We start from the raw sequence: 12,219 nt of genomic DNA on the forward strand, positions 1-12,219 counted from the left end.
AACTCCTACCCCTGTCTGATGCATGATTTCTCAGGAAAATTTTGCTTTCGTTATTGCAATTCTGATCCAATTTTCTTGTCACTCGTCCATTTACCAGTTAACACGGCCCCCAAGTGATTGTCATGTGCAACCTGTCCAGTCTGGTTTTCTGTTCTTTTCACTTTCATATCTTCCGTACTCTTGTAATCCTTATTCAGTTCTTGATAGTGTTCTTCGAAGAGGTACTGTTTTATCTCCAAGTAACGCCACATCATCAGCAAACCTAATGAAGTGCTATTCCTCCCGTCTCTATTTCTAGCGCCTTAATCACCAAGCCATCGATATACGAGTATATGGTAAACAACGATTGATTACTTCTCTTCCGATTTCTGACCAGTCTGTCATACCATTTCTTAGCTTCATGGTTGCCTCGTGTATAACTCGTCTTTGCAGTTCACCCTCTTCAGTTTAAGAATTTCTATCGATCTGTCTCATTCCGCCCCATCAAAGTCCTTTTCCCGTTCTATGGACCACAAACTCATTCTTTTCTGTCTTTCTATTTATTCCAATAGTATCGCTTGCGCCTCACCCATCCATCAAACCAGATTGCTCTTCCCCTTCGTTATCTTCCATCATACGCACCAATTTGTGATTCAATTCCCTCACCATAATTGTGGCAGAAATTGAATATATACTTATAGTTCTATAGTCGATGAATTTCTTGGTACCGGAATTTTCGGAAATTGGAAAAATTACTGTCCTGGCAAAGTCTTTTAAGCATGTACCACTTTCATACTGTATATCGCCTAGCACAACTCTGTAACTTTCGCTATGCTTTTTACATCCATACACTGAAATAATTCTATAGCAAGTTCATCCAAACCAGCAGATTTTACCTGTCTTCGTTTTCATTATTTCTTTTTCTACTCCAGAGATCAGTATTTTCCCTCTGCTTCCATGTCATCTTCCATTTAAGTGCTTAGATCTGTTTCCTCTTTTGCTATATATAAGTCCTCCATATACACTTCCTAGCTCTTTCTTTCTTCTCCTTGCTTGTATAGTATTTATTCATCCTCAATTCTTTTCCATTACTGTTAATTGTTCATATATCTGAAGTAACTCTACGCACCTTCCTAGAAAGTAAGTCGGTTGTCCTTTTGTTTCCACGTCTTCCACATCAATACATTCTTCTTTTCACCATTGGACTCTCGCTTTTTATGAATCACTTCTCAACTGATTATTTAGGTTTTGGTGCATTGTGTCACTACACTCGTTTCCTATCATTTATCTTGTCTTCTTTCATTTTCTTTTTATCATCTTTGTTGTTGGCCATAGTTTCTTCGCTGTTTCCTTGGAAGTATACTACTTCTTCCTCTGCTGTTTTAGTTGCAGCACTTTTGATTTTTGTTCATCTTTTCTCCTCTTCATTTCTTCTTTTGTCTTCTTTTATGGTTTGGAATATCTTCTCCCCTAGCGTCTTCATTCCTTTTTCTCTTATTCTTTCTAAGTACCATGTCTTCGCTTAGTATGCGTTCTTTATTCTTCTTCTATATTGTGCTCATTTGCGTCCTCGCTAACATATGGTCGCTATTAATGTCAGCTCGTGGCCGTCTATGACAGTTTTTCACTGCATCTTTTTTCAGAATTCGAACTCATTATTCAACAGTTATTGTTATGCGTCAATCTGTTGTAATGACCCTAGCCCAGGTTTACAGAGATCATCTGCAATTTCTATAAAAAATAAACATGCAGAGTAACGATCTTATATGCATGCGAAACATTTATTCAAGATGTTTCAAAACAGGTCACATATTTCTACAGGAGGTAGTTCTGGTCAAAACTAGGAGAAATATTCCTCCAGTTATATGTCTGAGAACTAATACCTGTTGACATATGAGCTAAAAATCCTCAGTTCACAGACTGCATATTGCTCATAGATGAGACAGCATTCACAAACGATAGCATAATTGCCACAATACGCTCATGTGGGCAGACGAAAATCCTCGAGCAATCATGGACGTGAGTCATTATGATTGCTTCAGTATCAAGGGCAGGAATTGTCGGTGACAGAGTCAAAGGGCCACGCACTTTATCAAACTGAATAGCTCTATTGGTGAACGTAACGCTTACAGAAAGTCAGAGGCAATGGTTTATGAGTGACGGGGTACGACTCCATTTTCAACGAATCGTTCCGCAGTATAGAAAGTTACCTGTTCATTCTGAAATTTTATTTTTATTCTCTACATTTTACTTTTGCTAGATCGCGACAGTTGTTTATGCAATACTCTGTGTATCTCAACTGTGGTAAGTTTCGGTTGATCGTAATAAACTCCCTGAATAACCTTTCTTCCTGCTCACTGAGACACTTCCTCGTTATTGGAAGGCTGGTTTGTCTTTCAGCCAATGGCAAGCCTTCGTGACTTAGGAATGACGAGGTTTCCTTGTTTGACCGGGCTTACGCCACTCTGGTCTGTGCTGCTCTGTTCTGGTTCTCGTACTGTTCTGTGTCCTGTGCTGGTTGGAGAGAATTCTGCACTGGGAAGAAGACTGGCTTTGCCGGGAGTCGATGTGATCTGGCTTGGAGATGTCACAATAATGAAGAAATTGGATGAGGTTATGTCAAATACTCGTACTTCCGTGGTGAAGCTTAGTTGAACTGATTATCTTAGAACTACTTGCTAAATTACTGCACAGTTTACTTGCGATTACTCTGCGGTCAGGTGTGCGGCAATATTCATCCGCATAGCAAAAGGGAGCTTCGCAGGCTGCTCAATTTCAATTAAACGGAAGTGTCGTGCTGTAGGTTCAAAGGCATCACCCTCTCCTAAATTATAAAGGAGATGCTATGATGTTGGGTACAGAGAACTTAGTACTCTACTGTTCATTGTGAAATTCAAGCATTTTTGTCTTGCTTTGAGGACCCACTGGGTTTACAAAATTGCAACGTTCTAGTAACGGAATAGACATATATTAATGAATTTTTCATTTGTGTGTGAACGAAAAACCAGGCATGATACATCGTTAATTAAAAATCAATATCTTACAAAGAAACGTTTTCCGATCTAGATAGCAATTTACATTCTTCTTTTACAAACCACTGATGGTTTTTTATTTCAATAAATCGAAAAGAATTTGGTAACATATTAATGAACTGCTATCTGAATTATCTCTGCCAAAACCCCGACACTTCTTTGCCTATTGTGTATGATGATGACCCATGCTGATACGGCATCATGTTGCTTTCAAGTTGTTGAGTCTACTAACGACCCGTGAATAATATCGGGGGCTACTCACCGAATCATGGTTGCATGTGCACAATTTCAGAAATCACTATTTTCTCTTTGCACAATATCAGGTTTCTGGTGCTCAAAGGTAGGTCACAGTTGCAGGACCGTCGACAAGTTCCTACAGATGACTCTTTCAAGTAACTTAGTTATTAAATGGAAATCATACAGATAATTTACATGCTATTTTTGGTAACGCAATATTTCTTTCATACCTAGAGTCAATGGTTACATGTTGAAGGGGACTTCCTCATTGCAGTACTTCCTTCCTTCAACATTCTTTAGTTTGCACCAGTTATTAATGAATAGTCAGTTCCACAAGCAAGTGCGCACCATTATTTGTATGAAATAAAAGACATTATTATAAATATATGTTTAGACGAACGGGGTCGTATAATAGGGTTCGAGGAGACAGTGTACATGATAGCTGCCGGCGATGGTCACGAGATTGACCGGTCGCAAGAATACGGGGCGGCAGAGGGCGACGTGGCATTACCGAGGGGGAAGACCATCGAGTTCGGCGTATGGCTCTGGCGCAGGGCGTCGACATGTTGCCTTGGCCTGCTGTATCACCAGCTCTGTGTCCAGTCGAGCACATGTGGGAAATCATCGGACGACAACTCCAGCGTCATCCAGAATCAGCGTTAACCGTCCCTGAACAACAAGCATTGAACTACACTACTGGCCATTAAAATTGCTACACCACGAAGATGAGGTGACACAGACGCGAAATTTAACTGACAGGAAAAAGGTGCTGTGATATGCAAATGATTAGCTTTTCAGAGCATTCACACAAGGTTGGCGCCGGTGGCGACACCTACAACGTGCTGACATGAGGAAAGTTTTCAACCGATTTCTCATACACAAATAGCAGTTCACCGGCGTTGCCTGGTGAACCGCTGTTGTGATGCCTCGTGTAAGGAGTAGAAATGCGTACCATCACGTTTCCGACTTTGATAAAGGTAGGATTGTAGCCTATCGCGATTGCGGTTTATCGTATCGTGACATTGCTGCTCGCGTTGGTCGAGATCCAATGACTGTTAGCAGAATATGGAATCGGTGGGTTCAGGAGGCTAATACGGAACGCCGTGCTGGATCCCAACGGCCTCGTATCACTACCAGTCGAGATGACAGGCATCTTATCTACATGGCTGTAACGTATCGTGCAGCCACGTCGCGATCCCTGAGTCAAAAGATGGGGACGTTTGCAAGACAGGAACCATCTGCACGAATAGTTCGACGACGTTTGCAGCAGCGTGGACTATCAGATCGGAGACCATGGCTGCGGTTACCCTTGACGCTCCATCACAGACAGGAGCACCTGCGATGGTGTACTCAACGACGAACCTGGGTGCACGAATGGCTAAACGTCATTTTTTCGGATGAATCCAGGTCCTGTTTACAGCATTATGATGGTCGCATCCGCGTTTGGCGACATCGCGGTGAACGCATATTGGAAGCGTGTATTCGTCATCGCCATACTGGCGTATCACCCGGCGTGATGGTATGGGGTGCCATTGGTTACACGTCTCGACCACCTCTTGTTCGCATTGACGGCACTTTGAACAGTGGACGTTACATTTCAGATGTGTTACGACCCGTGGCTCTACCCTTCATTCGATCCCTGCGAAGCCCTACATTTCCGCAGGATAATGCACGACCGCATGTTGCAGGTTCTGTACGGGCCTTCCTGGATACAGAAAATGTTCGACTGCTGCCCTGGCCAGCACATTCCCCAGATCTCTCACCAATTGAAAACGTCGGGTCAATGGTGGCCGAGCAACTGGCTCGTCACAATACTCCAGTCACTACTCTTGATGAACTGTGGTATCGTGTTGAATCTGCATGGGCAGCTGTACCTGTACACTCCATCCACGTTCTGTTTGACTCAATGTCCAGGCGTATCAAGGCCGTTATTACGGCCAGATGTGGTTGTTCTGGGTACGGATATCTCAGGATCTATGCACACGAATTGCGTGAAAATGTAATCACATGTAAGTTCTAGTATAATATATTTGTCCAATGAATACCCGTTTATCATCTGCATTTCTTCGTGGTGTAGCAATTTTAAGGGCCAGTAGAGTACATACCGCAAACTGACATCCGGCACCTTTGCAGCATAATGCATGCACGTTTCCATGCTTTTATTCAACATTCTGGCGGTCGCAACGGTTATTAATGTATAGTCAGTTCCACAAGAAAGTGTGTGCCGTTATTTGTACAAAATAAAATACACTATTATAAATATATGTTTACACGGAAATACATGTTATTACTAATTGCACAATCACCTAATAGTTAATCCAGTTGCCGCCACTATCTGTTATAGTTTGGCTCCTTTTTGGCATGCTTTTCAAAAGATTTTCTGCATATTCTGTCCGTAACGGTCTTCATATCGTTCTGATATTATATGACAGCTGCTTCAAAGAACCTATTGACTTCCCTTTAAGCGTCGTCTTAATAAACAACCAAACATTTGCATTCGGATTTGCATCCGGAGACATGGCAAGCCAATCTATCGTTGACACCCCATTGTCTTGTTCCCACGCTGTACAGAGATGGCTGCTATGTTTCGAATTATCATCTTCTTGACATCCAGTTTGCCTTGCTCGAACCAAATAGCTTCTTAATGGACTTTTGGATGATTTACAAGGGATACTGCAACGTGACGCTTCAGATATTTTTCAATCATTTTAAAATGCAACCGACAAAACAAATCAAAACATTCAACTCTCACGTTTTTTATCTATACGCTGTGCAAAAGCTCATTGTGTACAGATGCAAGACCACTACCAGACATGTCGCAGCGGACGTTACATTTAAAATGATGGCATACACTTTCTTGTGGAACTGACTGTACCAGCATTTCATATTTTCAATGGTTTATCTCGTGATTACATTAGCCTGTAAACTTGCAATATGAATCGCTTAAATATGTTACCTAGACAAATGCATTCCATAAATTTATTTATCCTATATTGATCATTTTTTGGTGTTCTGTTTTTTTTCCTCAGTGTATAAACACGAATCATGGAATGGTGGAAACTGATAATAATAACTAATGGAACAACCACGGGAAAATGGGATTCTGCGTGGGGAGAAACTAACATATAACGTAACAACCTCAGAACCACAGCGATAGTAAAATATAGAAATAACAACAAGTAAAAGAACATGAAACATGTGAAAATTACGAAGAAACACAAACGTGGTATCAGCAACTTTGATTGAGCTGTGTCAACTAGACACATCGACACCAGAAATAAATAAAAACGCTAAAAAAAATTCGTTGTGCGCCTAATCAAAAATCACGGAAAATTACGAAACGTGATGTCGACAACATGAGTTAAGCTATAAAGCTCAACTTGACACATCAATAACACAACAATAACTTACACATAAAGAAAGGTAAAGGTGCACTAACGGTGCTAACGTATATATATTTATTTATTCCATTGCATGCTGATTTTGGCAACAGTAGCTCGATCAATGATGGTAAGTCAACACGACCAACGATGAGACAGGCGTAGGCAGCTAATGAGACTCTCATTCGTAATTTTCTTTGTTGTGTAACTGAAGTTAGCTGATATTTTGTTTTACTCGCAGTAATGTAATCACCTGATATTGTTGTTGTTGTTGTGGTCTTCAGTCCTGAGACTGGTTTGATGCAGCTCTCCATGCTACTCTATCCTGTGCAAGCTTCTTCATTTCCCAGTACCTACTGCAACCTACATCCTTCTGAATCTGCTTAGTGTATTCATCTCTTGGTCTCCCTCTACGATTTTTACCCTCCACGCTGCCCTCCAATACTAAATTTGTGATCCCTTGATCCCTCAGAACATGTCCTACCAACCGATCCCTTCTTCTGGTCAAGTTGTGCCACAAACTCCTCTTCTCCGCAATCCTATTCAGTACCTCCTCATTAGTTAAGTGATCTACCCATCTAATCTTCAGCATTCTTCTGTAGCACCACATTTCGAAAGCTTCTATTCTCTTCTTGTCCAAACTATTTACCGTCCATGTTTCACTTCCATACATGGCTACACTCCATACAAATACTTTCAGAAACAACTTCCTGACACTTAAATCTATACTCGATGTTAACAAATTTCTCTTCTTCAGAAACGCTTTCCTTTCCATTGCCAGTCTACATTTTATATCCTCTCTACTTCGACCATCATCAGTTATTTTGCTCCCCAAATAGCAAAACTCCTTTACTACTTTAAGTGTCTCATTTCCTAGTCTAATACCCTCAGCATCATCCGACTTAATTCGACTACATTCCATTATCCTCGTTTTGCTTTTGTTGATGTTCATCTTATATCCTCCCTTCAAGACACCATCCATTCCGTTCAACTGCTCTTCCAAGTCCTTTGCTGTCTCTGACAGAATTACAATGCCATCGGCGAACCTCAAAGTTTTTATTTCTTCTCCATGGATTTTAATACCTACTCCGAATTTTTCTTTTGTTTCCTTTACTGCTTGCTCAATATACAGATTGAATAACATCGGGGAGAGGCTACAACCCTGTCTTACTCCCTTCCCAACCACTGCTTCCCTTTCATGTCCCTCGACTCTTATAACCGCCATCTGGTTTCTGTACAAATTGTAAATAGCCTTTCGCTCCCTGTATTTTACCCCTGCCACCTTTAGAATTTGAAAGAGAGTATATTATCTTTCAAAAATGTTCAAATGTGTGTGAAATCTTATGGGACTTAACTGCTAAGGTCATCAGTCCCTAAGCTTACACACTACTTAACCTAAATTATCCTAAGGACAAACACACACACCCATGCCCGAGGGAGGACTCGAGCCTCCGCCGGGATCAGCCGCACAGTCCATGACTGCAGCGCCCTTAGACCGCTCGGCTAATCCTGCGCGGCGATATTATCTTTCACCCAGTGTAATTTAAACTGTGCTCTTGGGCTCCTGTCTAACCACACGCTCTCAAATCGCACTCTAGAATTGACCCATACTAGTATGAACAGTTGACTTGGAACGGGCAGCAGTCGGAAAGATCTGCCAATAGGCGGAACAAGTTATGATGATGAATGTGTATTTGCCAGCCATTTTTCCTGTTCACTCACGGAATTTTAAGCAGCTGTCATATACGGAGAAAATTAGATGATCAGCTACCCTGACGTATACCGGTGTGCTTCCTCGAGATTTGGTTCATTTCTAAACTCTGGTGGGTTTTATAGCGGATCGCTGGCGGGCCTCTAGGCGCTCGCACTCACCCCCGGCATGATCTTGGACTCGACGTCGCGCATGATGTCCCTCCAGTCCTCAGGTTCCAGCGGAGCCTCCTCCGGCAGCAGCGGCCGCAGGTAGCCCGGTTCGATGCTGGGTGTGACGCGCCGCTTGTCCAGCGTCTCCATGTACTCGCAGATGTAGTCCACCATCTCCTTGCCGCGCACCCGGAACTCGTTCACGTCCATCCTGCCGGCATTCGGGAAGGACCGATCTGTTACATAAACGACAGGACGTTGACGGCACACTACAAAACTGGCAAACAGGTGTTGAGGATTTTTACTGGTGACGGCGGCTAGCTGCTGTCACATGACTTCATAGACCTGAAGGACAAAATATAAAAGATAACAAAGCAACGCCATGCGACTACATGTCAACACTGGCGAGCCGAGAGGCAGCACAAGTATAAGGGATCAACTTGACACTGCTGGACGCACAGTAGAAGAGGTAACGGACAAAATATTGAAAGAACTGGTCGCTTTGGCGAGATGTAGGCAGAACACTCACCAGGTGGTTACATGGCGCTCTACCACTGACGTGAGTCACGGCTGTGAAATGGTTTTGTTTGTGCCAATCGGTTGTAACGGAAAGAGAGCAATAAGACTGGTGGACGTGAGGATGTGACATTATGACAGAAAGAAGCTTTCGTGTTTGGATGTTCCCGTGACCGTACCGTCAACACGACTTAAGAACAGTGGTCGTAAAAAGATCGTAACCGTCGGGGAACCCTTGTAAATGTCAACCAGTTTAAAACCGGACATTGCTTTCAGTGAAAGTAGATTCAACTCTACCACTTTACACTACGGACAGGCAAACGATAATAGCGTTCGAACGAACACGAGAATTCCTGATACGGCACAGCGTTCGATACAGTATCGAACTTGTTCGAACAATCACGTGACATATGACTCGCGAGGCGCGAGTGAAGGGATACGCAAGAAACTGCGAACTAGTCACAACAATAAGCTATGGCTCTGCTTTAAATTTGACAGTTTCGTGAAACACGGGAGGAAATATCATTAAATCCTACCACTGCATAAACTCCTACTGTATGTGATTAAATTTAAAATACGGGTTCTCATCCAGTACTGGTGTATTTAAGTAAAGATAACAGACAAAGATGAAAATATTATCCTCCAAAAAAAGTATAATATTTTATTTTTTTATGAGAAGAGGTAACGATTTATCGAGTAGGTTGCAAATGAGCAATGTAATTCCCGTTCGCTTATAAGAATAAGAGATAATAACGTAAACATCATTTAAACAGTTTGAAAACAAGACAGCAACATTCAGGCGGAACAGTCAAGACAATTAACGAAGAATTAAACACTGAACTAAAGAAATATATGTAGTCATAAGTTGACTGTAATTTTCATTGCGACAATGAATTATAGCAACAAGTTCCGTCTTGGAGATAGTGCCAGCAGATGTCGCTGGATCGCGATTCCGAGTAAAGCTGAAACATTTGTCAGACTCATGATTGCAATCATTTATCTATTGCTATGCATGGTATTCCATCCAGAAGAAATTTCAGTCCGTGTTTCACAGTTATTTTGGTTATTACAAGACAGGTCGTCGTGATAAGTCACTAGATCGCAACCGATCGAAAGATATTTGCGTTTTTCCCATATTTGCGTTTTTCCCAAATTCGCGTTTTTCCCATATTCAGGTTTTTCCCATATTCGCGTTTTTTGCGTTTCTCCCATATTTGCGTTTTTCCGGTATTTGCGTTTTTCCCATATTTGCGTTTTGAGTAACAGGCAGATATGAGGTAACTAAACATTAGAAGTTAATGAAGCGCATAAGAGGGAGAACAGCAGATATGGGGAACATTTGCTTTTTTTATGCATCCCCAATTTTCCCACATTTTCATTTTCCCGCTAATGCTTTTTATTAATTTCATATGTTTTTCTCATTATTGCGTTTTTCCCATAATTGCGTTTTTCCGATATTTGCGTTTTGACGAAGAGGCAGATACGAGGTAACTAAAAATTTTAAGTTAATGAAGCGCATAAGAGGGAGAACTAGATATGTGGGGAACATTTGCTTTTTTTATGTAACCCCAATTTTCCCACATTTTCGTTTTCCCTCTAATGCGTTTTATTAATTTCATATGTTTTTCCCATATTTGCGTTTTTCCCATATTTGCGTCTTTCCCATATTTGCGTTCTTCCCATATTTACGTTTGTCCCTTATTGCGTTTTTCCCATATTTGCGTTTTCCCATATTTGCGTTTTCAGGAAGAGGCAGATATGAAGTACCTAACATTTGAAATTAATGAAGCACACAAGAAGGAGAACTGCAGATGTGGGGAACATTTTCCTGTTTTATGCATCCCCAATTGTCTCACATTTTCGTTTTCCCTCTAATGCGTTTTATTAATTTCATATGTTTTTACCATATTTGCGTTTCTCCCATATATGCGTTCATCCCATATTTGCGTTTTTCCCATATTTGCGTTTTTTCCATATTTGAGTTTTTCCCATATTTGCGTTTATCCCATATTCGCGAGTTTCCCATATTCGCCTTTTTCCCAATTTTGTGATTTTCCCACATTCTCATTGTTCCCATATTCGCCTTTTTCTCATATTCGCGTTTTTCCCATATTCGCGTTTTTCCCATATTCGCGTTTTTGCGTTTTTCCCATATTTGCGTTTTTCCCATAACTGCGTTTTTCCCATATTTCCTTTTTGAGGAACAGGTAGATATGCGGTAACTGAACATTAGAAGTTAATGAAGCGCATAAGAGGGAGAACTGCAGATGTGGGGAACATTTGCTTTTTTTATGCATCCCCAATTTTCCCACATTTTCGTTTTCCCTCTAATGCGTTTTATTAATTTCATATGTTTTTCCCATATTAGCGTTTTCCCCATATTTGCGTTCGTCCCATATTTGCGTTTTTCCTATATTCGCGTTTTTCCCACATTTGCGTTTTTCCCATATTTGCGTTTTTCCAATATTTGCGTTTCTCCCATCATTGCGTATTTACCATATTTACGTTATTCCCATATTTGCGTTCGTCCCATATTTGCGTTTTTCCCATATTTGCGTTTTTACTATATTTGCGTCTTTCCTATATTTGCGTTCTTCCCATATTTGCGTTTGTCCCGTATTTGGGTTTTTCCCATATTTACGTTTTCAGGAAGAGGCAGATATGAAGTACCTAACATTTGAAGTTAATGAAGCGCATAAGAGGGAGAACTGCAGATGTGGGAAATATTTTCCTTTTTTATGCATCCCCAATTGTCCCACTTTTTCGTTTTCCCTCTAATGCGTTTTATTAATTTCATATGTTTTTACCACATTTGCGTTTCACCCATATTTGCGTTCATCCCATATTTGCGTTTTTCCCATATTTGCGTTTTTTCCATATCTGCGTTTTTCCCATGTTTGCGTTTTTCCCATATTCCCGAGTTTCCCATATTCGCCTTTTTCCCATATTCGCGTTTTTCCCACATTCTCATTTTTCCCATATTCGCCTTTTTCTCATATTCACGTTTTTCCCATATTCTCGTTTTTCCCATATTCGCGTTTTTGCGTTTTTCCCATATTTGCGTTTTGAGGAACAGGCAGATATGAGGTAACTAAACATTAAAAGTTAATGAAGCACATAAGAGGGAGAACTGCGGATGTGGTGAACATTTGCTTTTTTTATGCATCCCCAATTTTTGCACATTGTCGTTTTCCCTCTAATGTGTTTTATTA

General features: G+C 41.1%; 1 protein-coding gene across 1 annotated transcript in view; it reads right to left on the minus strand.

The window, feature by feature from the left end:
• Window positions 1–8,701, minus strand: part of LOC126251646 (tyrosine decarboxylase-like) — a 176,991-nt gene extending 168,290 nt beyond the window's left edge. Inside the window, exon 1 of the mRNA XM_049952199.1 lies at window positions 8,501–8,701. Coding sequence (XP_049808156.1) covers window positions 8,501–8,701 — 201 coding nt within the window. The remainder of the gene's footprint in view (window positions 1–8,500) is intronic.
• Between the last annotated feature and the right edge of the window lie 3,518 nt (window positions 8,702–12,219).

Source organism: Schistocerca nitens, chromosome 4, assembly GCF_023898315.1.
Source record: "Schistocerca nitens isolate TAMUIC-IGC-003100 chromosome 4, iqSchNite1.1, whole genome shotgun sequence".
Classification (NCBI taxonomy): domain Eukaryota; kingdom Metazoa; phylum Arthropoda; class Insecta; order Orthoptera; family Acrididae; genus Schistocerca; species Schistocerca nitens.